Source organism: Pieris rapae, chromosome 1 (genome assembly GCF_905147795.1).
Source record: "Pieris rapae chromosome 1, ilPieRapa1.1, whole genome shotgun sequence".
Taxonomy (NCBI): domain Eukaryota; kingdom Metazoa; phylum Arthropoda; class Insecta; order Lepidoptera; family Pieridae; genus Pieris; species Pieris rapae.
The window spans coordinates 8,949,738-8,977,059 of record NC_059509.1 but is presented as its reverse complement, the minus strand read 5'-3'; the positions used below and the strand labels follow the sequence as shown (position 1 = coordinate 8,977,059).

General features: G+C 33.2%; 1 protein-coding gene across 2 annotated transcripts in view; it reads left to right on the top strand.

Moving 5' to 3' along the window:
- The window catches only part of LOC111000619 (neural cell adhesion molecule 2), a 121,651-nt gene extending 95,010 nt beyond the window's left edge, over positions 1-26,641 (top strand). For both annotated transcript variants that reach the window (XM_045629323.1, XM_045629320.1), the window contains exons 3-18: positions 7,867-7,999; positions 8,527-8,735; positions 8,987-9,097; positions 16,149-16,352; positions 16,722-16,873; positions 17,726-17,867; positions 18,970-19,100; positions 19,794-19,953; positions 20,740-20,896; positions 21,141-21,280; positions 22,261-22,397; positions 22,579-22,744; positions 24,690-24,840; positions 25,198-25,364; positions 25,680-25,828; positions 26,341-26,641. In XM_045629323.1, coding sequence (XP_045485279.1) covers positions 7,867-7,999; positions 8,527-8,735; positions 8,987-9,097; positions 16,149-16,352; positions 16,722-16,873; positions 17,726-17,867; positions 18,970-19,100; positions 19,794-19,953; positions 20,740-20,896; positions 21,141-21,280; positions 22,261-22,397; positions 22,579-22,744; positions 24,690-24,840; positions 25,198-25,364; positions 25,680-25,828; positions 26,341-26,487 — 2,456 coding nt within the window. In that variant the 3' untranslated portion in view covers positions 26,488-26,641. The remainder of the gene's footprint in view (positions 1-7,866; positions 8,000-8,526; positions 8,736-8,986; positions 9,098-16,148; positions 16,353-16,721; positions 16,874-17,725; positions 17,868-18,969; positions 19,101-19,793; positions 19,954-20,739; positions 20,897-21,140; positions 21,281-22,260; positions 22,398-22,578; positions 22,745-24,689; positions 24,841-25,197; positions 25,365-25,679; positions 25,829-26,340) is intronic.
- Positions 26,642-27,322: the final 681 nt, after the last annotated feature.

The following is a 27,322-nucleotide window of genomic DNA, read 5'->3' as shown; positions in this document are numbered from 1 at the left end:
TCAGGCACCATATGCTGTTTGCATTCGTGAAATTAATTAATTAATTGTTGACTTTCCGGTTATTTTAATACTTATTCTGCTATTCGGAGCGGAGAAAAACGCATCGAAAAACGGATAACGAACATCGGCCCAGCCGATCTTCTGTTGTAAGTGGTGTAACACGACTTTGTTTTATGTTCTATAATTTTTTTAGGCACGTTACAAATCACTTTACAGAGCTTAATGATCTAAAAGTAGGTATAGGTAGTAGGAAGTTTCGCTGGGATTGGCATCGTTGCAATGTCATTTAATCTTTGGCCACTTAGTCATGGATATAATCGTATAAATTGACTTCTACAAGCAATTTAGTAAATTTATCATACGCATCGAAAATGTATATTAATGTTCAATTATGATTTGGAAGAAATTAATATGAGCAATGAATTAACCTGCCATCCCACGCTCTGTTAACTTAGAATCAAATTAATCACAGTGACTTTTTCACTGAAGCTATCGATCTAGTTGAACAACAATTATACACCTACGTGCGTAAGGCGGTCAACAAGACGGTGGGTGGCAGGTTAAAGTAACGCAAAGATGTTTTCAGATTTCCGAAGTTTAATGTAAATATAACAAACACTTTGCATATAAGTAATTCTTATTATTCACCACAACCATTAATTACGAATTACTGTTTGAAGTTCTAATAATTCGATAGACGTAAGCTTCATTTATAAGTATTACTAACCGTTATTGGATTTCTTAAGTATAATATCGAGTTATTTTCCTTAAAGAATTTCCCAAGCCTGTTACAGATGAAATTAGAAGTCTGAAACCCATTATATTTACACAGCCTATCATCAAGACCATTTTACCGAGAATACTATATGCGTAAAATCAAAAATTGATGTCTTTACCCAGATTATCAAGCCCATATCATTTGACTCTGACTTTTAGACGTACGTCATAGGGTATAATATCGTTTATTGTGCGGTAAGTTCATTATGTACTTAGGCGGTTGGAGGCAACGCGTCCATTTATGATTATTCACGATTCACATGAGCCCGATGAGATGATTACACATTCTATTAATTAAAAGCTATGTATACAATACAATTATTTTTAATGCTACTTATAATCTAGTTAATTGGATTTTTATTGTTATTGAATCGTTCAAATGTTTCGTTCAGTCAGTTGTCTGAGATAATTTTAGCGACTTGATTGAATATCGATCTTTAATTAACTGTCTAGAGATTCAATTAACTCTCTGATTTACCTACTTTAGTGCGACACATCCGCAGTTTAGTGGAAAAGGCAATTAAATTATAACTAGAGTCATGTAACAGTAGGAAAAACCTTATTTTAAGAAACATGCGATTGTCAAAACCGAGATTTTGCATACTTACCCCGACCGCGAATATCAATTTTATATCTATTTATGTGCGATTTAAGAAAAGTAAAAGCTTTGCGACTAAACCTGTCTTAGGGTGAGATACAGAGTTAAAACGTAGTCTTGGAGATGTTGCTCCTCTGTACATTTTAGACCCAAATTGACTGCGTGTTACGCACAAAAGGCTGATCACATGAAAAATTATTATCAAAACAGCCGTAAAATATGTCTTACTCGTGCTTAATTGGTTTATCTAAACCCCACCCGATTAACCACTTTCCATTCATAAGGAGATTAACATACAAGCAGATAGTGGCTGCAATTAATCCGATAGAGATCTTAGTTGCCATTATAATATTACTAAAGCCGTGTGACGTCATTAAAATTTAATGGCTGGCGCGACATATTATACAAATATCTATGAAATTAATGTTACATTATAAATTCTATACGTTTGCTTGTCCCCAGAACAATATACATATTAATTATTATACATATATTATATGATACATATATCAATTATTTAATTGAAATATAATTTAATAGGAAATGATAGGAATTAATTACAAATTTAATAATAAAATATTAATACAGAATATAAATTAGACAACAGCTGATTGAGACTTCGTTTAGACAAATAGATTCAAATTAGGTGAAAGATGAAATGTTTGCACCTTTAAGAGATTCTATAGAGACAGCGAATCATCTTTTAAATGCAAGGCCCAGTTGTGGTCACCAGTCCCCAAATTTAAAAATATACTTTTGTTAATATACGTAATATAGTATGGTCAAATTGCTTAAGTACCATAGTCAGCCGACTAAGTTTTTTAAAACTGTTATTTGTCAAACAAGAATGCGTATTGTAGATGAAACCTTAGTGGATGAGTTTACGGTCAATTACTAGTACTTTAATTTAAACTTACTTCTTTTTAAAATGAATAATGAGTAAATACTTAATGAGTAAATCTCTCCTTTAACGTACTCCGATGTTTTTCTGATTGTTAATCAAGCATATATCCAATTTCCCGCTCACCGACTTCTTTCTATCCCACCGTAGAATAATTGATCTGTATCACAGCAGATTTTAACATCGAAATATAAAACATGTCTATATATGAAATAATTCCCTATTTCCCTTGGTCACGACTCACGATATCACGTCATTTCGTTAGTTAAGAGCTAACACGCCTTATATTAAAAGTTCAATTTCATATGGACTTTTGGTAAGCTTGGATAGACTAACATACACGCCACAACGTTGGTATACTTGGTTGATCTATCAACTATTCGTTATTCTAATAACGAATAAACTTTGATAGCAAATTTTGTTAATTAACCAAAGTATTTAGGAAGAGATTTAAATTGGTAACGACAAATTTAGGTCCTCTAAAGGTCACGCGAGGGACTGTCAACTTTGTTTTATTCTGAGACTCGTAAACCCTTTAATATCATGTCAATTATTGTGATTGATTATCGAAAGTGACATTACTATGTCGTCTGTTTGAAGTCCGTTGTTTGACCTGGCATATATAAAAATATGTAAAAACGTCCATTCACTTTCAGTGCGCCAGCATCCGATCCGAAACTATTCTTGTGTATCAAGAAATTGAAGCTATGGCACGCTTCGGACTAGCGTATTTTTCTGCGCGTATTTATATACAATACGCGCTTCAAAAAAAACTGGATGCGCGAAAGCTGGCCTAACTATTTCGGCGTGTTCGACCGAACCGGTAGTGGCGTCGTGTCAGAATCAACATGGATTCTAATGTAGAAACATTGCTACTTGCGTTAATTATTCGCCGTCGAATGAGAAGATGAAAAAGATGTTGGGTGTCATCGATGGTTGCATCAAGCAAAACAACACTTTAATACACTCGAGTCTCGACCCAGAACTGCGGACTTGTACGAGCTAAGAAGCGTGTCAACGCTCATACGCGTTGCACGTATGCCCAAAGGCGAGCCTATACGTGCCTACATGCGCTTTCAAAGGCGAGCTTATACGCGCGGAAAAAACGCTAGGGTAACTCCCTAAGACCGAACTTGAAAGTATGATACTACCAAGAGATACACTGCTGTCTAAATATCAAATATGATAATTCTTTGATATCATTATAACATTTTATATATATATATATATATATATATATAAACATTTTACTTCTTTTTATTTCTATTAGTATTTGCTTAGCATTATTATAGTAGCGAAAATCGTCTACGTTTCCCTACTTATTAATGGTATCACTTGTCATAAATGTACAGTTTATCAATCGTTTTAACCATAAACCCTGTGCTCGCAGCGGTGTACCGCAGCGCGACGTACATACATACGTAACTAAGAACGGCGGACACATGCGGTCACGGAAATGAGAAATTTGCTTATGTTACATTCAAATATGTTTTTTAATCAAATCAATATTATATGAAAAGGATTAAATAGAATATATTTATATGGGGTTCAGGGCCCTGTGGCTTTGCAATTTCGTAAATAGCTTTTATTTAACGTGTAGATACCCGAAAAACCAGGTTCGATTAACTTTGTAATTTCTTGTTCCGTTGGTTCTTTCTTCCGTTCCACAACTGAGCGTTTTTAAGGCAGTTTTTGCCGTGCACCACTAAGTGGAACTAGCCGCCCACTCTTCTCAACGCACTCGCGAGCCCTCTGGCATTGAGAGTGACGGTGGAATCACCTAACAGATAAGCCTCCTGCCCGTTTGCCACCTGTTCCATAAAAAACTTGGCTAGTACATTTCTCGCAATGACATTTTAAAATCTCATGTTTGTGAGATCGAATAAAGTTGTACGAATTTTTGATCCATAGCGCTTTTGACTCGACTCCTCCCTAATATTAACAAGGTTCAGTACATTAGTTATTACAGCTGTTAGAGCTAACTGTTCTTTCTGCTTAATACGATTGGTCCAGTGATTGAGCTTCAATGTTTGACGCCCTTCACTTTATCAGACACAAGTTTTAGGATTTCTTTTGGACAACGACATGTCTAAAAATACGCATTACTCACTATAACTTATAACTCGCCAATTAGAATAGCAAAAAATGGTATGATTCATTTGTGAGTCGTAAAATCGTTATTGATAAACTGATTTGTATTAAGATGTGGCTGTCAAAGTCTCATCGCGATTCATTATTCATTTTTGGTGACGTAAATAATTATGTAGCGGATGTCTTTTTATAAGGGACATTACTCAATATTTTTGGTCTGTCAGTCTGTTTCATTAGATAGCAATTAATAATTTAGAATAGCTACAAGAAAATGGGACTGTATCATTTCAAAAAGAACATAAAATCGTGTTTTCTAAACACAATGAATTTTAACAAAATTTAATAACGTTTTGCGCCACTTTGCGTACCATTCCAGACATACTTTATAAAAAGCAGTCTTAGGTTTTAGAGTATATAGTTGCATCGATAACCAGTGTTGTAAGTCGTGTAAACATTTTAATATATGTGGTGCAATACTCTCATTTGTTTTCGAATTCTAACGATTTTCACTTAAAACATAAAGAAAATTTGAATTCATATATACCGGTGGTGTTTAGCCGTTCTTGGATTCTGAATCCGATTTACAAAACCCCAAAAACATTTGAGTAATATTTTTACTTTTCATCGTTGAACGAAAGAACAGAAATATGACATTAGAACGAACAATTTAAACATTTAAAGAAATCTATGTCAAGATTTTGAATTATTTGTTGACCTGATTGATTGTAGTACCTCTTGAATTTTTGTTTGACCAAAATTGCTGGACAAACACAAATATTAAACACTCATTTCCAAATTTTGAGATCTATACGACTGCGATCAGAAATGTATTACTTGTTGATATAAACTCGTGCTTGTTAATATGAAAATCATTGTATGATTGACACGTGCTAAACGAATCCTATATTACGTAGGAGTCTTGTTTTTAAATATGATATATCATACAAGTTAAATATAATATGTACAAGTTGGACCACAACCTTATTTTTATATATGAACCATCGACACGGCGTAGATAACTACCTAGTAAGAACAATTGCGTAACATTTACATAAGTTATATGTGGTAATTAAATGACACTTCATGATTGAATTCTCTAACGAAGATTTACATAATTTATCTTCCTAAAAGAAACGTTTTCTATAACACTGAACTGTGTGTATTTACGATAAAAAATACTGTATATTTGTCAAATGAGCAGGTCGTGAGCATGTATGAAGGTACCAAGTGCCTAGTTGTCGTGCAATTGCTAAATTCTATGATTCAGGTCCATTGATGAAAAACATGTCCTTCGTATATAGAAAATATAATATAAAATACCTTCATTGGGTAAAAATATATTTTATAACGGCGGGGATTTCCTCGCCATTTATGATAAACATATAATCAAAAGAGTTTGGAAATGCATCTGTCCCGTAACGGAAAACATGTTTATCTATCAAAGTTTCCTATTACCCTAAACAAACAAGCTAACAAGCGTTCGTGCGCGTCTGAACGTCGTTATATCCCGAACTACCGTTTTACTATCAACAAACATTATGTCAGACATTAAGTGCACACCCTATTGGCGTGTCCGGACTCCATTCACGTGAATAAAAACTAGTTTGAGCTAGAGGTACACTATAAATAAGATGTGTTTAAGTTTTCTCAATAATTATTTGATTCAACGTTATCAGTATTTTTTATAATATCAGTATTTTTAATATCATTAAAGTCAGTGTTGCAATTGGAAAGATATTAGTGTTTTTTTTTTAATTTACGTCAGTAAAATTAAATATTAATTTTTAGTGTTTAGTGTTTCATTTGAATACTGAAATTCAAAACTAGTATTTGTAATGAATTGTAAAGTATTAATTTTTCTTTACTTATAATTTAAGTATATATATATGACATATAAATATGAAATAAATATTTAATGCACCACCTTTAAATACATCCGTAAAATTATGAGCTTCTCTCGCGTTTGATTGCTAATAGTACCAGCTGTTACTCAAGACAATCCTGTGTTTCTTGTGAAGTAAGTTTTACTGCCACGTTAATATAATCATAAAAAGCTAGTTGCTGTGAAATTTGGATTAAATAAGACTGTTTTAAAATCCGTTCAATATAAAAATACATTATACTTTAACTTCGACATTTATTTTGACATAATTCGAAATTTTGCGTGAACTCCAGTTTGTTAAATCTGTCAATAACAGCTGCCTAGCGCAATCTCATCGCACATTTTTACGCAATATACATAATCCGGTATAGTGTTAAACGTAGTGCGTATATTCCAATACCAAATGCGCATATAAAAAAACATGAATCTACATGATTTATTTTCTTTATGCGCAATTAAAATTCGATTATACGGCAAAAACGAAGAAACAATAAAAGCCAACATACTTACCAACTTTTGAAATTCATTATAGTGTTTAAGATGTCTTACACAATTCTATGTTCATGAAATCCTTTCTCGCTTATATTAATTAACTTAAGCTTTGAATCTCCATTTTGATTTTTGAACTTAAACCAGTTATAGCCTTGCATCGACTGTATAATAATAATAAATAAGACGTAGTCTATATCAGACTAAGAGATGTCGTTTCATTGTCGTATTACTCGAAGCCCCGTTACAGTGCTATATTTGTCAGACGGCTGCAGTAAGCTTGACATGGATTTAAACTTGAGCTTTTCAGAACAAGCGAGAAATGCTGTTAGGCTTTCACAAATTCTTTTATATACTACTAACTTAAACTAATGTACTTCATCTCTTTACCGCATTTCTTTATTTGTATTAATAATCAATAATACTTTCCGTATGTTTTGGCATCCGATTGCACTGTCTGATGTATAATCTCTTTCATCAGCTTTATGAGCATTCAGATTTTTTATGTTTAAGGCATAGGTATGATACGTTTCCAGAATCAAACCATATTTCACAGTCCTTCGCTCGGGATACAAAAGTTCACCTCACCTGAATCTTATAGCTGATTTTCTTAAAATAACTAACTCGCTCTTTCTTTCATTCGCGAAATATAATTTTTTGCCAGAATATTTCGATATATAGAGAAAGATAACAAAGTCAACCCAAACTTTTGTGTCTTTTTTAAGTAATACTTGATTTTTTTTGGCGTTATACTTTTGAAAAAAAATATTTAACCTGTTTGCGTCCTTCGATTTTTCAAAGGAATTGTTAGGTACATCAGTCTAAAAAATTCCAAAGCTTAGAATTACTTAAAAATATTTTCTACGAACATAAATATAAATAGCATCGAATTTAAAAAATGTTTACAGAGTAAATTTCTGTATCGAATTTATTCAAAGCGAATTTCACTAGCTTTTCCAGCCAGTTAATTAAAAACCCAATAATTAAAATAATACAACTAAATTTCTGAGAGTCGGCTACAATCTAAAATTTCATAGACACTTATAGAATTCAAATTATATGGTTGGTTGGGTGACAATGTGTATATGTGATAATGTTATATGTATGTGTTCTGTAAATGTGTTTCAGTGCCAACTTTAGACGTCCAGGGAGTGCTGGGTAAAAAAGCTTCACTTCCTTGTGATATACAGCCTCTACACTCGGACGACGCGGTTGTTATGGTACTATGGTTCAAGGAGTCAGATGGAGAACCATTGTATAGGTAAGAAGAAATCATGTTCATATTCAGTTTATAATCAAAGAAAATTAAGGAATTAAAAAAAAAGTGAATGTATTTTTAATATTTTTTTTAATACTTAGTAAGTACTTTTTTGAAGTGAAACTATTTTAGGCGCATGAGTATAAAATTTTAAAAGGATGTACAGCACTTTCGTCGAAGAAAAGGAAGAGAGCGATTAAGAGAGAGTGAGAAAGGGGGATCAAGAAAAAATACACGCTATTGGTTGATGTATTCGTTTAGTAGTTACATGTTAGAATTTTAGATGGCAATTCCGTCGTATAACGTCCTGTGCAGTTAACGCAGATTTTATTTACTATTTAAATTATCATTAGCATAACAGTATAAATATAGATACACAAATATATACTATTTAAGAAATTTTGCTCCTGACATGTGAAGTTTTACTTTGTACGCACGCACTTTTTTGTATGTGTATAGTTTGTTTATCACAGTATGCATAACACCGAACAAACATTTCCGCCAAATTTACGAGGCCTTTATATTTATAGTTTTGACATCCGAGGGCGATCCTATAGCCAACCGAAGCTCTGGTCTTCTCCACTGGTGTTCGGAAATCGAGCCTATTTCCGCGGGGGAGCAACACCAGCTGTTCTCATGGTTGACAATGTAATTGCGATGGACGCTGGAGTGTATAGATGCCGAGTAGATTTCAAGAACTCTCCCACGAGAAACCTTAAAGTTAATTTCACTGTTATAAGTGAGTAGCCGTATTATTATTTTGTTTGTAACTTAAAGTATCATCATGCCATTACTCTTTTCTTTCCATTAACAGTTTCGATACGAAATACACGATACGATAAAGTTTACGTAGCCTTGGAGATATTGAAAGGAACTTCGATTTACTTATCATATTTGTCAATCAGTAAGATAGAACAAAAATTAATTTTTTATACTGTGGACTACTAACAAGCATTTACAACATAATGTCAAATATTATAATTATTATAGTACCTCCGAGCCGTCCAGCGATATACGACGCAAAGAGAAGGGATAGAACTAAACTCGTGGAGCCATATAATGAAGGATCCAATGTTTTATTGATCTGCGAAGTTGAAGGAGGTAAAGATTTATTTATTAAGTAAATGCACATGACAGTCATCTACTTGCATTTTGAAAACAACATGAACCTTTACATCATTTTTATCTTTTTCAGAGTCTTATACAATATATTTGTTCGTTTTTTAATTGAATCAATAACAATGTAAATGTATACAGGATTTTTAATCTTTTACCGTGTCACTACTGTATTCGTTGAAAAATACAGTAGCGACATCAGATTTCACTTACAAAATACATAATATCAAGTTCAATACTCTGTGACAATGTAATAACTAGGCACAAAGGGGACAATTAAGTATTATTGATTGTCCGGGAATTGCACCTGACAATTATTTTCGTTTTGTATTGCGACGCGTTATTATTTAAGCACATTTGATTGATAAAGCTTGTTAATAGTGTTCGATTTGTAAACAAAATTGAATTTCGAATTTCAATTTTTGGATTGGGATCTTTTAATCGATACTTAATTGGTTTTTTTTTTATAGAACAGGGGGCAAACGGGCAGGAGGCTCACCTGATGTTAAGTGATACCGCCGCCCATGGACACTCTCAATGCCAGAGGGCTCGCGAGTGCGTTGAGAGTTTTTATAAGACTGCCAGAATTAACGTTCTCGATCTTAATGTGGACAGCGCGAATATCTGTAAACCTACCAGAAGCCTGAAAGGGCTTTTGAATGTTAAGTCCATATCATTTTTGACATATTGAAGACAAAAGTATACGAACTTATTATATGTGTGTTTATAAGTAACACAACTCAGTTTATTGATTATTAGGAAGATTTGTTTGTTATATTATACCTTATATGGCGGACATGTACCCCCATAATAATTACCATATCTTTTTTATTATTATTATTTTTAACACTTTGTTGCATTACTTAAAAGGAAAATATTAAACATAATTTGACGACAAGCAACTGGCGGCCTTATCGCTTTAGACCGATTTCTTCCAGACAACCACTGTTAGTAAAGGAAAAAATCACTATGAGTATATTAGATAAGGTAGGCAAGAAGTGCAAAAATAAAAAAGGGGAGAAAGAACATACTTAACAGAAACAAAAAGAAATAAAAATAAACTAAACTAAACTTTTATTGGGTTATTCCAGAAGAGCGTTGATCAACGTAAAGAAAACCTCCAGCAATGAGTTTCAAAAGGTTATTATATACTTAACCTGTTGCTTTTTGATCCCTTAAGTCATTATATGTTACTGTTAATAAAAAAACTATGAATTATAATATAGTTCTTCACGATAATGGCGGTTTCTAACACCATAACTTACATTTTCATCCTTTGTCAGATCGTTATCTCTATCATTAAAATAATGTACCAACAAACCTTGATCAGAAAATGCGAGAGTTGAAAATTTTTAAAAATTTGTCTCAATTATAAAATTTGGATTTAATTTGGTATAACCACCACCCACACAGAGGAGCAACAAAACTAAAAAAGGCGCTTCATGTCACAGCAATTAAAATTATGCAAATTCAACGTAAGAAGAAAAGTAAGGCGTTTATGGTGTTAGATTTTTGATAAAAGAAACATAAAAATAACATGTTATAAAAAACATTTTAAAATTTATAAATTTGCCAATAATTTTATCCAAGTATATTCTCCTACAGAAATTGGAGCTAAAGAAGAAATCCGTAATTTTTCTATCATAAAAAAATCTGACAAAATGGGAAATTTAAATCCCAAAATAGAGCTGCCGGGTCATTACGAAAGAGAAATAATTGACGAATATGGTTAAGTACAAGAAAACTAAGGGGTTACTGCTTAATACATTATAACAATGATTATAAGCTGTCACTGATGAATACATTCTTCAAGAAAAAATAATCACACAAATGGATATCACCTTTTCAAAAAACGAAACATATTTCGTACTGAGCAACACTCTTAAATTTATTATCAATATGAAAATTTTAAGTAATGTTTCATTCAGATCAGACCATATTTGAGATGTTATCTCATGCTAACATCACCATCTTTGATGAGGCGAAGATCATGTAAAAAAATAACGGATGATATGCATGCAAATCTTCAGGATTATTCGAAAGCATTAGGTGATAGTTTAGAAAACAAAATAAACGTACAAAGACAAACGACAAATTTCTAATTTGTGGTTTATTTGATTTGAGGATGGATCAAAACGCCTTCTGTCTCGATACGCATGAGAAAAGCAAAGATATATCCTCTTTACTGACTTTTTTTTTCACGATTGATGAGTACAATAAGCCGAATGATAAAGTGTACACTCAGAGTTCCAAAAAAGTTTTCATCAAAGGGCGTACAACTGACGCCAGTGTCTCCCTAATCAAGAACATTTTTAACGCCTGGGATAAGAAATAAGATGCTATTAAATTCTTTTGCGAACATTCAAAAGCGTTTGATTGCGTAAACCAGGAGACACTTCTGCATAAACTAAATCACTATGGGATTAAGAATACAGCTCTTGATTTACTAAAATCATACTTGAAAGTCAGACACGTTAAATTCAGGTTAATGGCATAAACTCATTCTTCAAGGTTCAAGATTTTGTCCATTCCTCTTTTTTTATACATTTTACCCCAATTTCTTCGGAATCTGGTGAATGGTGCTATTTGCAGGCACATCATTGATTTTTCAAGTAGATCGACGGTCAGAAAATCGTGTCGACGTGAATGGCTTTATTCTTCGGGTCCGAAATTGGTTTACGGTAAACTATTTGACACTTAATTATAGAAAACTGAATATATTATTACTTTTAACATTTGGTAACGTAAATTACATTTCCGATGGTATGTAGGTATAAACACATTTAGTTTATGGAATGTGACATCATGTTGAATGGAGGAAAACTGGAATCTATTAATCAAACGGTTTTCCTAGGCATCACGCTAACGAGAAGGTACAATGGGGACCTCATATAACATATCTTGCGGGGCGGCTGAACTGAGCCGCTTATGCGGTTAGAAAGATAAGACATTTAACAAATGTAGAAACTGCGCGTTGGTCTATTTTAGCTACTTTCACAGCATTAAGTATATCGTACGGCCTTTTACTGTGGGGTCGGGCTGCTGACATTGAATTTATTTTTATTTTGCCGTCTGAGCTGTCAGAGCCATTTATAATTTACTTCGTTACCAACCTCTTAGGAAACTATTTAACAAGTTTTAATATTATGACAGTACCTTTCCGATTCATTTATGAAAATATTGTTTATGTGAGAAAGATTATTTGTAGTAAAATAAGTGATAGACTTAATTTCATTACTAGAAATAAAGATAAAATAACTCAACTATCTTTCAGATTACCCAAAGTTCAAACATCATTTATGGGGTATTGTGTTAAATCTTACAATAAAATATCTTGTGACATATTAAAACTGAATGAATATTTTTTTTATTAAGAGTACACTAATTAATTTGTAATATGCTTGTTTTTTATTACTCTTTAATGTTTAATATTCTACGGTTCGATAATAGAATGATAAAAAGAATAGTAGCTTCCATAATTATAGTACTCGTAATAAGGACAAAATTAGCGTACCAACCACAAGGCTGAATAAAATGAGTAATTCTTTCCAAGACAATTGCATACGTTTTTTCAACAAAATCCCTAGTGAGATACAAATATTGTCAATTAATAAATTTAAATCGTACATTAAAGTAAAACTGCTTGCTAGGGCCTATTATAATATAAATGAATACTTAAACGATCGTAGTGCTTGTATATGAATTGCTTCAGTATAAATAGGTAACGCGACTGAATCTCTCGACTGCATTTCAGACTATGGGGCGATCTTCAACATCTACGACTTTTTTTTAAAATGTAAAGTGGGAAAAAACCGTGATTCATGTGGTATCAAATTATTTCAGTATAATTAGTATTATTACTATTTTCTTGTGCAGCCAAGTCCACATTTCAAGGATCGTCATGCTCACTTAAATGTCATTGCTTGTGGCGGCGTCCATGCGTCGGGTTGTCTCTCTCCCTAAAATATGGCGAGGGGGCCGATGGCTGGCCATGCGTCATACTCGTGAACGGGTGCCACTTGTGGTGACTGGTCGTACTTGAATTCGTGTATGCGGTGATATTAGTTGTTTATACTACGTATTTGCTTGTTGTTCTCACGAGTATGTAAGTGCGTGCTCCTATTTCACCATGCCTCCTGCTGATATAGGACAAATCTTTGTTTTTTTTTATTCTCTATTACTCAATATGTCATATGGAACATGGTGTAGTGGTTGCATCTCCTTACAAACATTGTGTAAAAAAAAACTTGGCGATTAAAAAGAGTGGCGGAGAGTTTATTGCCAGTTCTTCTCTTCCCTTCTACGCCCTTTACTTGAGAACTGGCAGTAAATGTAAAATTAGAATCATTTAATATTTATTTTTTTGGCGTTCATAAGTGTACAATATGTTACCTATATGAATAAATAAATTTTGACTTTGACTTTGACATTTATAATATATTTTTCGATATAACATATGATACTAACTACACAGTATTTACTAATAATAAAATATTACCTGTGTAGTGTGTGTATAAGTCTTTACATATAATTATTTCACTTATGTATACAAATATTGTATATTCAATTTTAAACGAGTAAATGTGGAGTTTCCCGCCCATTCTTCTCCACACGATATTACATTTTGGAAGGGGCAACTAGAACCATCTTTATATTTTATTTAACGTTCAAAATTGCCAATTTAGATGGTCTTATTGGAATAAATGATTTACTTTGATTTGAAGTGGTCGACAAGGTATAATTTGATCATCATCCTGCGTCAATGATAGTTTGGTGAGTCTTGCCTTATCAAGGAGTCACAAAACTACACACTTGGATCTTGTTGTGAATCCTCTCAGTAATACACTTTTTAAAAATGTACCGTGAACTTCTGCACCAGGTCACAAGGTACGAACGGTGTACCTTGGGTACGGTAACTACCCAAGCCTAGCTGGAAACCAACGTTCCGAACTTTATAAGAGCTGAAGACTGGCCCTTATCTAGCCCTGACCTCAACCCTTTAGACTATAAAATATAGTAAGTTTAAGAGCCGGTTCAAAACGACACGGCGATATTAAGTCTCTTAAAAAATCTTTGAAGCAACCAGTGGCGGCATTTCCCTTGGAAACAGTGCTCGAATCCATCCCAATCGATAAGTCTGTAAAAAAGCCAAAAGTGGCCATTTTTTTTTACTGAGACAAATAAATGTGACGATATAAGTTTGATAAAACATTACTTCAAAAACAAACATTTTCATTTGTAACAGAAATTATTTCTGGACAAGATAGTGGTACAAGTTTTGCACAAGAAAGCCAACCCACTAGACATATATAATAATATATATTTTTTGTTATCAGCATGAAACGCCGAAAATTATAAAGTAAATGAAAAATATATAATATTACATTAGAGAGCATACACAACAGTGTAAGTAGAATACATCTAGAAAACAAAGGAATAATAACGTCCTTTGGATACGAAACAAACATCTAACTCACCTTAGATTCACGGATGACATAGCCCTTTTCAGTGGGACCGCTACAACACCAGAAAAAATGATTTAAAAACTAGACACAGGAATTAAAAAAGTTGGGCTACAAAATAACACTACAAAAACAAAAATGTTATAATCCCACACGTTGTCTATCGAAAACGAAATATATTTCCGAGGATTCCAACAAAAACTAATACATTTATGTACTATTATATTTTGAGAGCTTTGCTTTTGCTGACTAGATTGCAGTAGAAATCTGCTTACGTAAAACTTTAACGGCTCCAAATAGAATATATTACTAGCTATGTATATTCATGAAAACAAGGGTCTTTCGAAAACTACAGTAGATGTAGTTGTAGTGATGTAGATGTAGTAGAATAAATGCGGTCCACAAGAAAATTAAAAAAAAAACCGTCTACAATACGAAAATTATGAATTCAAATATTTTATATCCCTGTCTGACATACGCAAGTCACAGTTTTCATCAAGAAATTAACAAGAAATGTCGAATATGCCCTGAAATATTTAACTATCGTAACAAAAATAATTTACAGATGCACTTGTACACGATCTGAGGCTGAAACGGAAATGGGCAGGTTATATTTCTAGATCACGGAATAAAAAATGGACACTCGAAACAACGGAACCTCCAAACCCTTTTTTTAGGCTAAAGAAAACCTCTAATCTAAAAGTTAAAAACAAAGTTTAGAACTATACTTACACAAACAATTGTTGTATGGATTCATTAATAAAGCTTTATTTTTTGCCATTTTTCATATGACGCCTTTAATTAGTGAGAACCATACTCTTATCTACATGTTAAATTAACTGAACAACTAACAATTTAAATAACATATAAGATGTACAAATGACCGTTTTATTTGTTAATTTACACATAAGGTGACAATAAAGTAATACCATGTATAATCAAAGCAAAATGTGTCATCATAATGGCTAAATGATAATATACCTCGAATATAGGCAAGTCCGGTTTTGGGCATCATTAAAGTGTTGTCTATTGTTTGAAATATAAACCATAAAGCTATTATGTTATTGTTAAATTTAATAACATTAAAACCTGTGAATGGGCGGCTTAATTATACATTGTGGAGGCGTTATAAAGCTTAATTGGTGCATTTTGAAATGAGGCTGCCATCCGCCCAGTATTTTTCATGGCCCTTTTAGAGAAACAACGGAAAAATATTGTTGTTCTTAAATCGCTCGGTGTAGGATAGACTTTGCTTTTGAAGTTATACTTCTTTTGGTGCGTTAGGGAAAAATGATGAGAGTAAATTTAAAAAACCGACACTCTGAGGTTAGCTATAGTCAACATTTTAAATTAAAAACGTAGAAATGATAAAATTTCCGAAAAGATTTTTATGTTGTCACACCAAAGAAGTATAATAAAAGTATATTAAATTTTGTTGGTGAACTTAGGAAACGTTATATTTAAGACAAATTTATAATCTGATAGTGAACCTACTTCACAACCCCAACATACTTCACTTATATAAATAATATTAGATAATAGGCAGTCGTATATAAGTTTGTACTTTTCACTAGGTCGACCAAGACCGCGAGTAACGTGGTACCTTGAGAACGTGGTGATCGATGACTCATTTGAGCAGCGAGCTGACGGTAATACTGTCAATACCCTGACATTTCCCAATGTAGGAAGGCAACATCTGAATGCGAGACTAGTGTGCCAAGCTTCTAATACAAATTTGGCGCCACCGGAGACCAAAGTTTTAATATTAGACATTAACTGTAAGTACCTGACTGCGACTCTATTTTACATACATTTTACCAAATTTTTTTTTGGTTACATGTTTTTTTATATAATAGGGGGTCAAGCGAGCCTGCGGGACGCCCAAAAAGGGCAGTCATCGCAGCCCATACACTCCCATTCTTAGTGGGTGCGTTGCCGGCCTTTGAGGGAGGAGTACGCTCGAATTTATTAGGCACCACACTTTGTTCACACTTAAAGCATCACTTCCAATGCAGCACCGTTGTAGTCGAATACTTCAATTACGTACAATGATCAAGTATAAATAAAATAGATAAATGTTGGGCAACTCGATAAAACTTAAATTATGAATATAATGTTTAATCTGTATTTAATTATCAATTCCACAGTGAAACCAATAACCGTAAACATATTGAACAAAGAAAAACAAGTGTCCGCCGACAAAAGATACGAAATAGAGTGCAAGACGACTGGCTCGCGGCCCGACGCGTCAGTCTCTTGGTGGAAGAACAATAGACAACTCAAGCGGATGGCGAAAAATGTGAGCCTTTGTCTATGTCCATTGTCTTTTAAATTAATAGATCCTTTCCTTATACTCTTTGACATTTTTTGTTCTATTTTATTATGGAGGAATATATTTTTATCACACTAATGACCTCCGTAAAAAAATGTTTTGATTAAAAAATAAAAGCATCATTTTTTATAATATTAAAATATTTTTTTTATAATATTAACAATACAAAATTATTAATGTATTTAAAAATTATAAATATGATATCAAATTCAATACAATTTAGATTAGGTAATACTACTGACTTTTACCTGTAACTCAGCCAGCATATAACTAAAGTCAATACGAATATTGTCTGTAGGAATTTTAACAAACACCTGTTATTATATTTCTCTTTCATTAAGAACCATTTTAATATCAAGAGATCAGGAACTATTCTAGTGCATAAAGGATTATTCCTTGAAGACTTAAGATTTTTCTTTATATCAAGCAATGTCATTGTTGCGAGTAAAATGAAGATAGGCCTCTTAATTAATGCTTCAGGAGAATAAAAGAATAAAGTTATTTTGATATCGTGAATTAAATACAACTTTTTTTTCGTACCATTATTTTTAAATACACTGTAAAATATATATTAAACTTACACTGCTATTTTGTTGAATGTGTCTGTATTATGATGTTTACTTCGCCAACGAATACTAATTAACTTATATAAGGGATAGAGCAGTGTTGGCCTAGTGGCTTCAACTAAGACGTTTTATCTACCCATTTAACACGCGCTGGAACGGTGAAGGTTGTGTTATGTTGTAGAAAAATTAAACGTCTTTTCAAAGAATGAGGTTTTTGTAGCAAAATCTTAAGGTAAACCTTTTATTATTCTAGTTCTCTGAGAACAATGAGACACTAAGCGTGCTCAGTTTAGTACCGAGTGTGGAAGACGATGGGAAGTACTTGACGTGCCGCGCGGAGAACAAACACATCCCAGACTCAGCTATTGAGGACAAATGGAGGCTTAACGTGCACTGTAAGTATTTAAACATGATTATTTTTGTTTAAAATAAATTAATTAATGCATTAATCTTAAGTGAAAAATGTTGGCCTTTCATAGCGAAGACATCCGTTTAATATAACAAGTATTAAAACAATAACACAAGTTTGAATAAATAGTTATAAATAAAATAGTTTTTAATGATCAATTCTATACAATTTGTGAGTTATTAATGTATAGATCTCTTCGTTATTAATGTGTATTCTCGCCGTACTTGTCTTTTTCGATAGAGTCACCATACATTTTCTTTATCGTGCTCACGGATTCCGAACTTAAAATGATATTGGCGAAGTAAACTTTAAGTCAGACAATATGTGTTCACTTGTAAATATTTTAATAGTTACATAATTGATGGTGTTAACAGATTAAATAAGTTACAATTTTCAAATAACTATTATGACCTTATTTACCTTTTAAATTTAATAAATAAAGCTACCTGTGTCTACTAATTAGAAATAAATGTTTATTTTAATTGTTTGTTAAGAACTAAGAAGTTTTAAATGAAGCGCCTCATGTGACAAGTATCAGGTTGCAAACTCTTAATTTTCAACATATATTTTCAATATAGTTTTATACAGGCATTGGAGCCTGTATAAAACTATATTTTATTAATAAATAGTATAGTGCTGTACTTCCGATTAAAATCTTAACGTGAAACGTGAAACAAATTTATTGAGAGCAATATATCCGAAGTAATTAAAATCAGTAATAGTAGAACAGCCATATAATATTAAATAAGGTATGTTTTAATCTCGTACAAATATAATTATGACATGAAAATTTGAATATCAATTTACGATTAACTTTGTGAAGCTTTATAAGGACGAGTTTTAACGACGCGAATGCTTTCCAATAAGGAATGCAAAATCTTTATTAAATTTTAAATAATCTCTCAGTGGCTGCACTAACTAAAGTATTTTTTATATCATTCATATCAATCTAGAACTCAGTTATTATTTTTTAATATCTGTAATTTAGATTTTCTTGATCTATCTTCTATCGAAATCTTATAACAATATTTCTAATCAGATAGTAACATTATTTTTCGTCGTATTTAATAATGTTCTTTTTTGTTCAGATGTACCTATTGTAGATTTGAAGATGGGGTCAAATTTGAATCCAGACGAAATAAAAGAAGGTGCTGATGTATACTTTGAATGCACTGTCAAAGCAAACCCAAAGTCACACAGACTAGTTTGGTATCACGGTGTAAGTATCGATTTAAAATAGTAACGAATTAGTATCAATTAGTTTATTCAGTAAATACCTAGGTAACACTGAAAATGTTTTTAAAATGAAAAATGGCTTAATGAAGAAAGTTGCCAGTACTATAATGTTTATATGTAACCTCCGTTCCTCTCTACACATCGTGGCATTCGTTGGAACCACAGAAAAGCGGTTGCCCCATTCTTCCTTAGGGGTCTCTTCTATGGCATTTTCGTACGCCTTCACTACATCTTCGGGACTCGTAAAGCGCATACCTCGAATTCCTTCGAATACATCTTTAGTTCGAGGTAATACATGAAAGTCGCAGGGCGTATTACCAGTATGTAGTAACTGTCTTTTCATCTTCCACATAACTGTCGCAAAATTACCTTTCCAAAGAATGAGATAAACATCTTTTTGCCTTGACTTCTTCTTTTCTTTACCTTAGTTGACCAATCCTCGAAAAGAAACACCCACTGAGCTGATTGTTTTGAGATTTGCCGCCAATTCACAAAAACAAATGAAATATGAATGCAATATACTACATTAGGTTACCTAAAGTTCTAAAATTAAAATTATAAAGTTTTCATTTGCAATGTTTCTAACTGGCCAGTTCTAAACATTTCAGTGTTACCAACGTATATTACGGATACATGAACTAAAATAAAAATAAGTATTGAGGATTGTATTGTTTAGCACAACGAAATATTCCACAACGACTCTGCGGGTATAATTCTGAGCTCCCAAAGCCTAGTACTGCAGAGCGTAACACGGAGCGCGGCTGGTGACTACACTTGTGTGGCAGCTAATAGCGAAGGCAAGGGAACAAGCAATCCCGTATCTTTATTGGTGCGATGTGAGTATCATAATACTTTATCAAAAGTTATTCACATACAGTTTGTTAAATTGTGTTGTGTGTTACATTTAGAACATTGTGTCTGAAATGAGTTAAGTGATTTATACTTGAGAAGTTTACATAGATTAAATAGATTAGATTTCAGCTGAAATAACAAAAGTTTGTATATATATTATTAGCATGATACAGACAAACATACGTTAGCTAAAGTAAAGCAATAATGTCGTTATTGATCAATATTCTGCAGTGTGAAAATTGCCAATTTTCGCTAGAAGCATGAATGGAAACTTTTCCAATGCGCACGGATTAGGTCATACGGATTACAATTGAATATTTGTTTTCATTGTCTGACCCGATCTGATCTAATTGGATTACGTCAGGTGTTTTAGCTAACCCATGCCCCGGGACTCGTCCCACTTTTGCTTTACCACATTTTACTAGATTAAAAACTTTCTAAATCTCTTGGAGATTAGATGTGGGTTGCCAGATTGTATAAAATTCGAGAACGTTTTTCGAGAAATTCTTACCATTTTTCTAACTTTGTCTGCTGATTACTTTTGGCTCTTTATAACACCTTAGATGCAAATGAGATATAAATATTCATTTATACTCCATTTTTAAGTCGCATAAAATTTATCAAATGTTACGTTTTGACTCATTTTTGTACCTATATATATTAATTGTGATTGAAACGAAACATCGTTTTATAATGAAGCAAATCATATGATATTTGTATAAAATCATAATAGTGTGTTAAGATCTCTTTTAAGACAATGAAATTTTCAGATGCACCAGTGTGCGCAGAACGTCGTGATAGCGAGCTTTTTGGCGCGCTAAAACATGAGACAGTCATGTTACACTGTAGTGTTGATGCCAATCCGGCAGTTGTATCCTTCCATTGGACTTTCAACAACTCTGGCGAACAGACTGAATTACCACCACGGTATTACCTTACTTAGACATTCGCAAAAACTTTTATTATAAAACAGTTCGAGCAAAACACTAAATTTAATATGTAATACTAAAAAATAAATCTATATTTCTGCATAATTATTTGCCATACCATACTTAGTAACAAATTATATCAGCAGTTCGTTACATATTCGTTTTATAAATAAACCAAGGAAATTATAAAATTGTAGAAATTTATATAATTTAAATTAATTTGCCGTCGTGTACTTGTTCAGGTTATCCAGCGTTCTAGGGCACACGTCTACATTAAATTATACGCCCAGTACTGACATGGAGTATGGAACATTGGCTTGTTACGGCGAAAATTCTGTAGGCCAACAAAAGATTCCCTGCGTTTTTCAATTAGTGGCTGCAGGTAAATATTAAGTACAGAACTATTAATTTTGATATTTAGAGTATTAGAATCATTTTATTTTTGCTGTTGATACAGTATAAAATAATTGATTTAAGTAGTTGAAATGAGTAAAACACATGTATGAGGTAGATAAAAAACTACCTTTTGAATTTATAATTGTGTTTCTTCGAATAAATATCGCAATACAGAGAGGAAATGCTGCCAGCGTTTAAGGTACACCTCCACAGGGACCAAAGTTTTAAAATTTGTTTGGATTTTCATTTTAATTATTTCTGGAAAATTGTAAATACTGTATACTTTATTGTAAATAAGTAATTAAAATCATTATTTTATTTAATGTTTTGTTACGTTTACAAAAATAATAGCTGCCCACTGAAGTATTTCCGAACCAATTCGACTTAGGGTCCTTCAAAAAAAGAGCGTACCAATTCTTAAAAGGCTGGCAACGCAGTCGCGAGCCCTCTGGCATGGAGAGTGTCCATGGGTGGCGGGGCGGTATCGCCATTAACATCAGGTGAGCCTCTCGCCCGTTTGCCCCCTGTTTTATAAAAAAATATTTAAAAATTAACTACTAAACACATACCATTCTCTGGTTACAGGCGAGCACGCACACAAACGCGCGAAACATGCTAGACCAGTTTTATAGTTCCGTGCGAGTAACGATAAAAAGATGTCAATATCGCAAAAGTGAATAAAAATAAATGTATATGGTACAGATTCAAGTGAACGTTTCAATAATCATTGAACAATTATTCAATGCACATTCTTGGAATTAAATAGCAGTTCAAAAACTGCTTTAGTAGATATATTAAGATATCAGTTGTACACGAACCATATCGATTTCTGCCTGACATATGTCGGTTTCTTTATGACGTTTTCCTTAACCATATAAGTGTTCATTTCTTGGTTCAAGGACAAAGTATTGGTGCAAAACTGAAACCATTCGAGCAAAATATATAAATTTCAACTATTTTGTCTAGGTCGTCCTTTTCAAGTACAAAACTGCACAGTAGCGAATCAGAGTTCGGATTCACTGCTTGTGGAGTGCGTCGAGAATTTCGATGGTGGTCTGCCACAGACATTCCTTATGGAGTTGCTTGAGCTACCATCGCTAACTGTACGTATAAAGTATACACATTTTTTTAAGGTTCTTAATTTGATATGATAAAGATACTAGATACCTCTTTATATTTTTTTTTGTATTGTTACTTTTTACCTTATGATTACAATATTGAAAAATAGCTTTCAATGTTAAGCCTACATGTTTGTTATCTTATATAATTTTAACGTTGTTACAGGTCCGTTACAATGTATCTACTAATAAAACTCCACCTGTCTTCGAAATCCGCAGCCTTCCTCCAGGAGTTAGTTATAGAATTGACCTGTACGCGGTCAACGCTAAGGGCAGGAGTGATGTCACGACCATAGAGCATGTTATTCTGAGGGGACAAGCTAAGTATACAGGTAAGTTTTATGATCCATCCGTATATTAAATAAAATTAATTTTACAATTAATGCAAACAGTGTTAAAAAATAGCAAAGTTAAATAATCTTGTTTTGAAGTTTGTATGTCAAGGGGGTAAACCCTATATTATTATTTCTGTTGGTGTAAACGAACCCTTTGCAATTTTTCCACGTCAATTGGCACAAATAAACATCTTCAAGCAATTTTCCTCAATAAAACTATAATTACAAAACAACCTTAAACTTATTCACGCTGAGCCTCAATAGCAATTTGAACTTTATTGAGCCGAGTGTGAGTGTATTTTTGTGTAATAAGGTTTTTCTAATTCTGCGACCATTTCTTTACTACCCAATAATAATAAAGCCGTGAACTCACTTGTAATCTGAACACTGAAGTCACGCCACTACGGAATAAGGAATGACTTAATTTTCAGAGGTTTTTATTCGTTTTGAATGGTGATAAACATAATAAAAGGTTGGTGTTTTTGGAAAGGTGTGCGAAACAACTCATTTGAATGTTTTACATTTAAAACGCTTGTTAAAGTCAATTTATAATTATGATATATTTCTCATTACATGTTAAAAAAATATACATTCTCAATTGGTTTCAATTACTAGTAAGTCAAAACACCTAAAAAGTTTATGTCTAGATCGCATGCTTACGAATGATATATTCAAATGAGATAATAACAAATCACGATGTTTGTCCGCGATGGACTACTAAACTACTTAACAGATTTTAAATTAAATTGGCACACCGTGAGCAGTCTGGTCCAACTTAAGAGATAGGATAGCTTAGATCTTTAATTATAGTCGCAATTTTATTTTATTCCAAATTATTTGTTTATTATGTCATACAATTCTAACAGATGGCGCTGTATTAAAAGTACCAACGTTTCACATAAGCTATCTACCTTTCATATAAATTCTCCTACCGTTTCCCTTGAATAGTTTACTACTATGTTATATGAGAAAAACCTAAGCCACAACAACGCTTGGCCCAGTGCTAGTATATTATATAAATGTTTTATTTATTTATACCTAGTCCAGCTATAAGTTCTGTCAAAAAGGAAAATGCTTTTATTAAAATTAAGTAAAATAATATCATTAAAATTTATACCTACATATTTGTTCAAGTGTCAGCAAAAAAATATTCTTTGATAAGACACACCCCACCAAACAATCATTGCCGCAGGACGATGACCACTTGAGCAGTTTCTTTAAATAATGTACCTGTTCTAAATCTAAAATAATTAAAAGTTTTTACGTAAAAGTATTTTTGGCCACACTAATTATATGTTCATAATATTCCTTGGAACAAAAGCGTTACTGGTCTAGTAGCTTCAGCGTGAAATTCGTACTGTAGGTTAGAAACTCGATTGTGCACCAATGGCCCTAGTCTACGTGCGCAAATGATACTCGCTCGTACGGTGAAGGAACACATCGTGAGAGAACCGGCATGTCTTAGACCCAATGGACGGTTAATCTCAGCCGCACAAACAAATTATCACGAAAAAGATACAAGAATGTTAAAAAGAACCATTTACCATTGAGGGTGTTCAGAGAAGTTGTTCGGACTAATACCTGCAGCTGAGTTTCATCATCGGAAGTCAAGGCAGAATACAAAATACCATCCCTTGAAGTATCCTCGAAGTATTTCTGTACCACTGCGACTTAGGGTCCTTCAAGAAAAGAGCGTACCGATTCTTAAAATGCTGGCAGGGCGAGTGTCCATGGGCGGCGGTGTCACTTAACATCAGGTGAGCCTCCTGCCCGTCTGCCTCCTGTAAAAAAAAACAAAATACCTTAAGGACCTAAGATCGGCCTTGGCTCTGTGTAACAAAGACTCACACTCACTTGACTCTATTATAATGGATTTTGGAGAGATTAAGTAAAAAAAGTTGGAGTTGAGTAAACTTGGATTTAATAGATGACTTTTTTGTAGGTGAAAGTAACTCTTTGGGAATATCGCCGGTGTTGGCGTCAATAGCAGCAATGTCTGCGCTGCTTGCCACAGCGCTGTGTGGCGTGCTAGCTATAATATACCGTCGGCATGCCAGACATAGACACATGCCAGCAAAACATGCGCCTTTGAAGTAAGTGCTATTATCTTTTACCGTCGAACGAGGCAGTTTTAACGTACAGAAACAGAAACGAACCGAAAGATTCACGACAAATTAGGTTTAATAAGCTGTATATATCTGTGTAACACTGCGTTCGCATTTTGAATTGATAAATCTCAAACAAGCAATGAACTCACGTCTAAAAAACTAACAGGCTAAAAGACAGTATCTCATATGTACCCATAAGTTATTCCATTATCAATGCGCGTATTACAATTTCGAGATCTTGTCTGCCTCCCATATGACAAGTTTAGGTGTTCTATCTATATATTTACTAATTGAAGTTAAACCATATATGTATTAACGCTATAAGTTAAAACTTATTTTTAGTGAGGCGATCTATAATGATCGGGTGGGACAATGTCCTACTCCCGTGAAGCAAGAGGCTTGCAACGAAGGAAGCAATCTGGGCTCGGGAGTCGGTGGAGCAAGTGGAGCGCTTCTAAGAGAAGACCTGGCCGATGACGCCGATCCAGACATTATACCAAACCTATATGGTGAGACATATTCGTATACTTGTTCCAACATAATTATATGTTTTATTTAGTATCATAGGATACAGCAAATTAACCATTGCTCCTTTTTTAGTAAAACTAAATAACATCTGGCATAGTCATAGAAGACGTTGCAACGCGGAATATTTATCTTTAATAAAACAGGTCGGCTGTTGTTGATCAACAGTATCACGCTCGCTGCCATATTCCCATATAAATGAAATTTTAATGAGAATGTCTATGTGTGGTCTTTTAACAACCACGTGTATGTAAATTCTGACTTCAGAGCAGCTAGTTTCATATATTTTCCTGGTACAGAACGTCGTCCAGTGTCGAATGGATATATGAGCTTACAGCGCCCCCACTCCAACAACAAACTGAGCAAGAACGATGACTTGAGATCGGAGCCTGACGGTGCGGGCTACTATGACTTCCGGAAGAAGGACTACAGGATTCCTTTGACAAGCGTTAGTTTTTATAACGATTTCACTAATGAAAGTTTAGACACATAGAGTCTAAACTCTATGGTCTCCAAATTAATACCGAATTAGGACAATTAATTGAACGTGTTTGGACACAATAATTTTCAACAGATGACAAACATCGTTGAATAATAAAAATTATTCAATACGTTTCACGGTAGATATGTCAGTTAACAAGTTAAGTTTTAATCCCAATGTGTGTTTTTATACATTTTAAATAATTGATTCGCCAATACTGCCTTAAATTCGAATGCCAAATTTTCTTGGTATAGCCGTAGCGTGATAACTTTGTGCTTTCTATTTTCGCGACATTGAAAATTAATTAAAAAAAATGCACGCGTCTTTGCGACACATATGAAGTTTTAGTGTAAATTAAGAGTCTCAAAAAGTCAAAGGTTTATAAGACTATCGGAAAATGTACCTCAACTTTGACTCCACTTGACTGTATACTAGTATTCTAAGTACAAATCTTATGGTACATGTATTGTGTTTTTCAGCAGTCATACCATAGTCTAGGACGTGCAAACAAAGGAGTAACGACAAGCCCCAATTCCGGAAGCGGCGTCACATCATCCTTGACCGCACATCGCCTGCGACCAGAAGTGGTTACCACCTCACATCGCGTGCAAGAAAGCTGCATATAAATGCATAATAGAGCATTGTTGTGACATCTAGATAGAAGAAATAGGTAAACGTTTTGTGTGAAAACTTTAGTCTGTAAAAACCTTACTGTAGCAGAATTTCCAAAAAAATTAAATAATAATGGCTCCCAAGAAATATTTATTATAGACCTTTTTATTTGTATTAAAAAAATATTTATTGTAAAAAATTTAAACAGTATTAAAAATTTTATTGTGAGATGCCAAGTAAAACAGGTTCTCCTTTCTCGGACCTTCGTGGTGTGTGTAAAAATATTGAGTAATGTATGTCATAATATATTTCCAAGAATGTTCTTCTTTGAATAAAATAAATATTCACTTCTTTGTTGGATGTCATGTTTTAGGTGCAAATTTCTTCTTAAAAGCAAACAATGTCACATGTAGACGTTTCTGTTATTAAGAAGAAATTACTTTGATCTAAATAATATAATCATAACAATGCTCAAAATCCCTCCGACATTTAAATATGACTAAGCTGACTGTGTTCCTTTTATAATGTAAATATTTTTTACCTATCTGTTAGTCTAACAACATTTATTAACTAACTAGCAACAGTATTTCCATATCTTGTTGATAAATTTCAATATCAGAACCATCTTTTGTTAAATAATGGAAACGTTAAACACTAATATATATTTACGATGACGTCAACAGGCATTGCCAGTCACCATTTTTTTGTTACTATATTTAAAATATCATTCGTAATTGCTATTATTCGTAGATTATAATTTAGGAATGAAAAATAGGACTATGTTGTAATGTGCCCGCATATATATTACCATAAAAAACACATCTTTCTTTTTGCTGGGATTCGGTTATA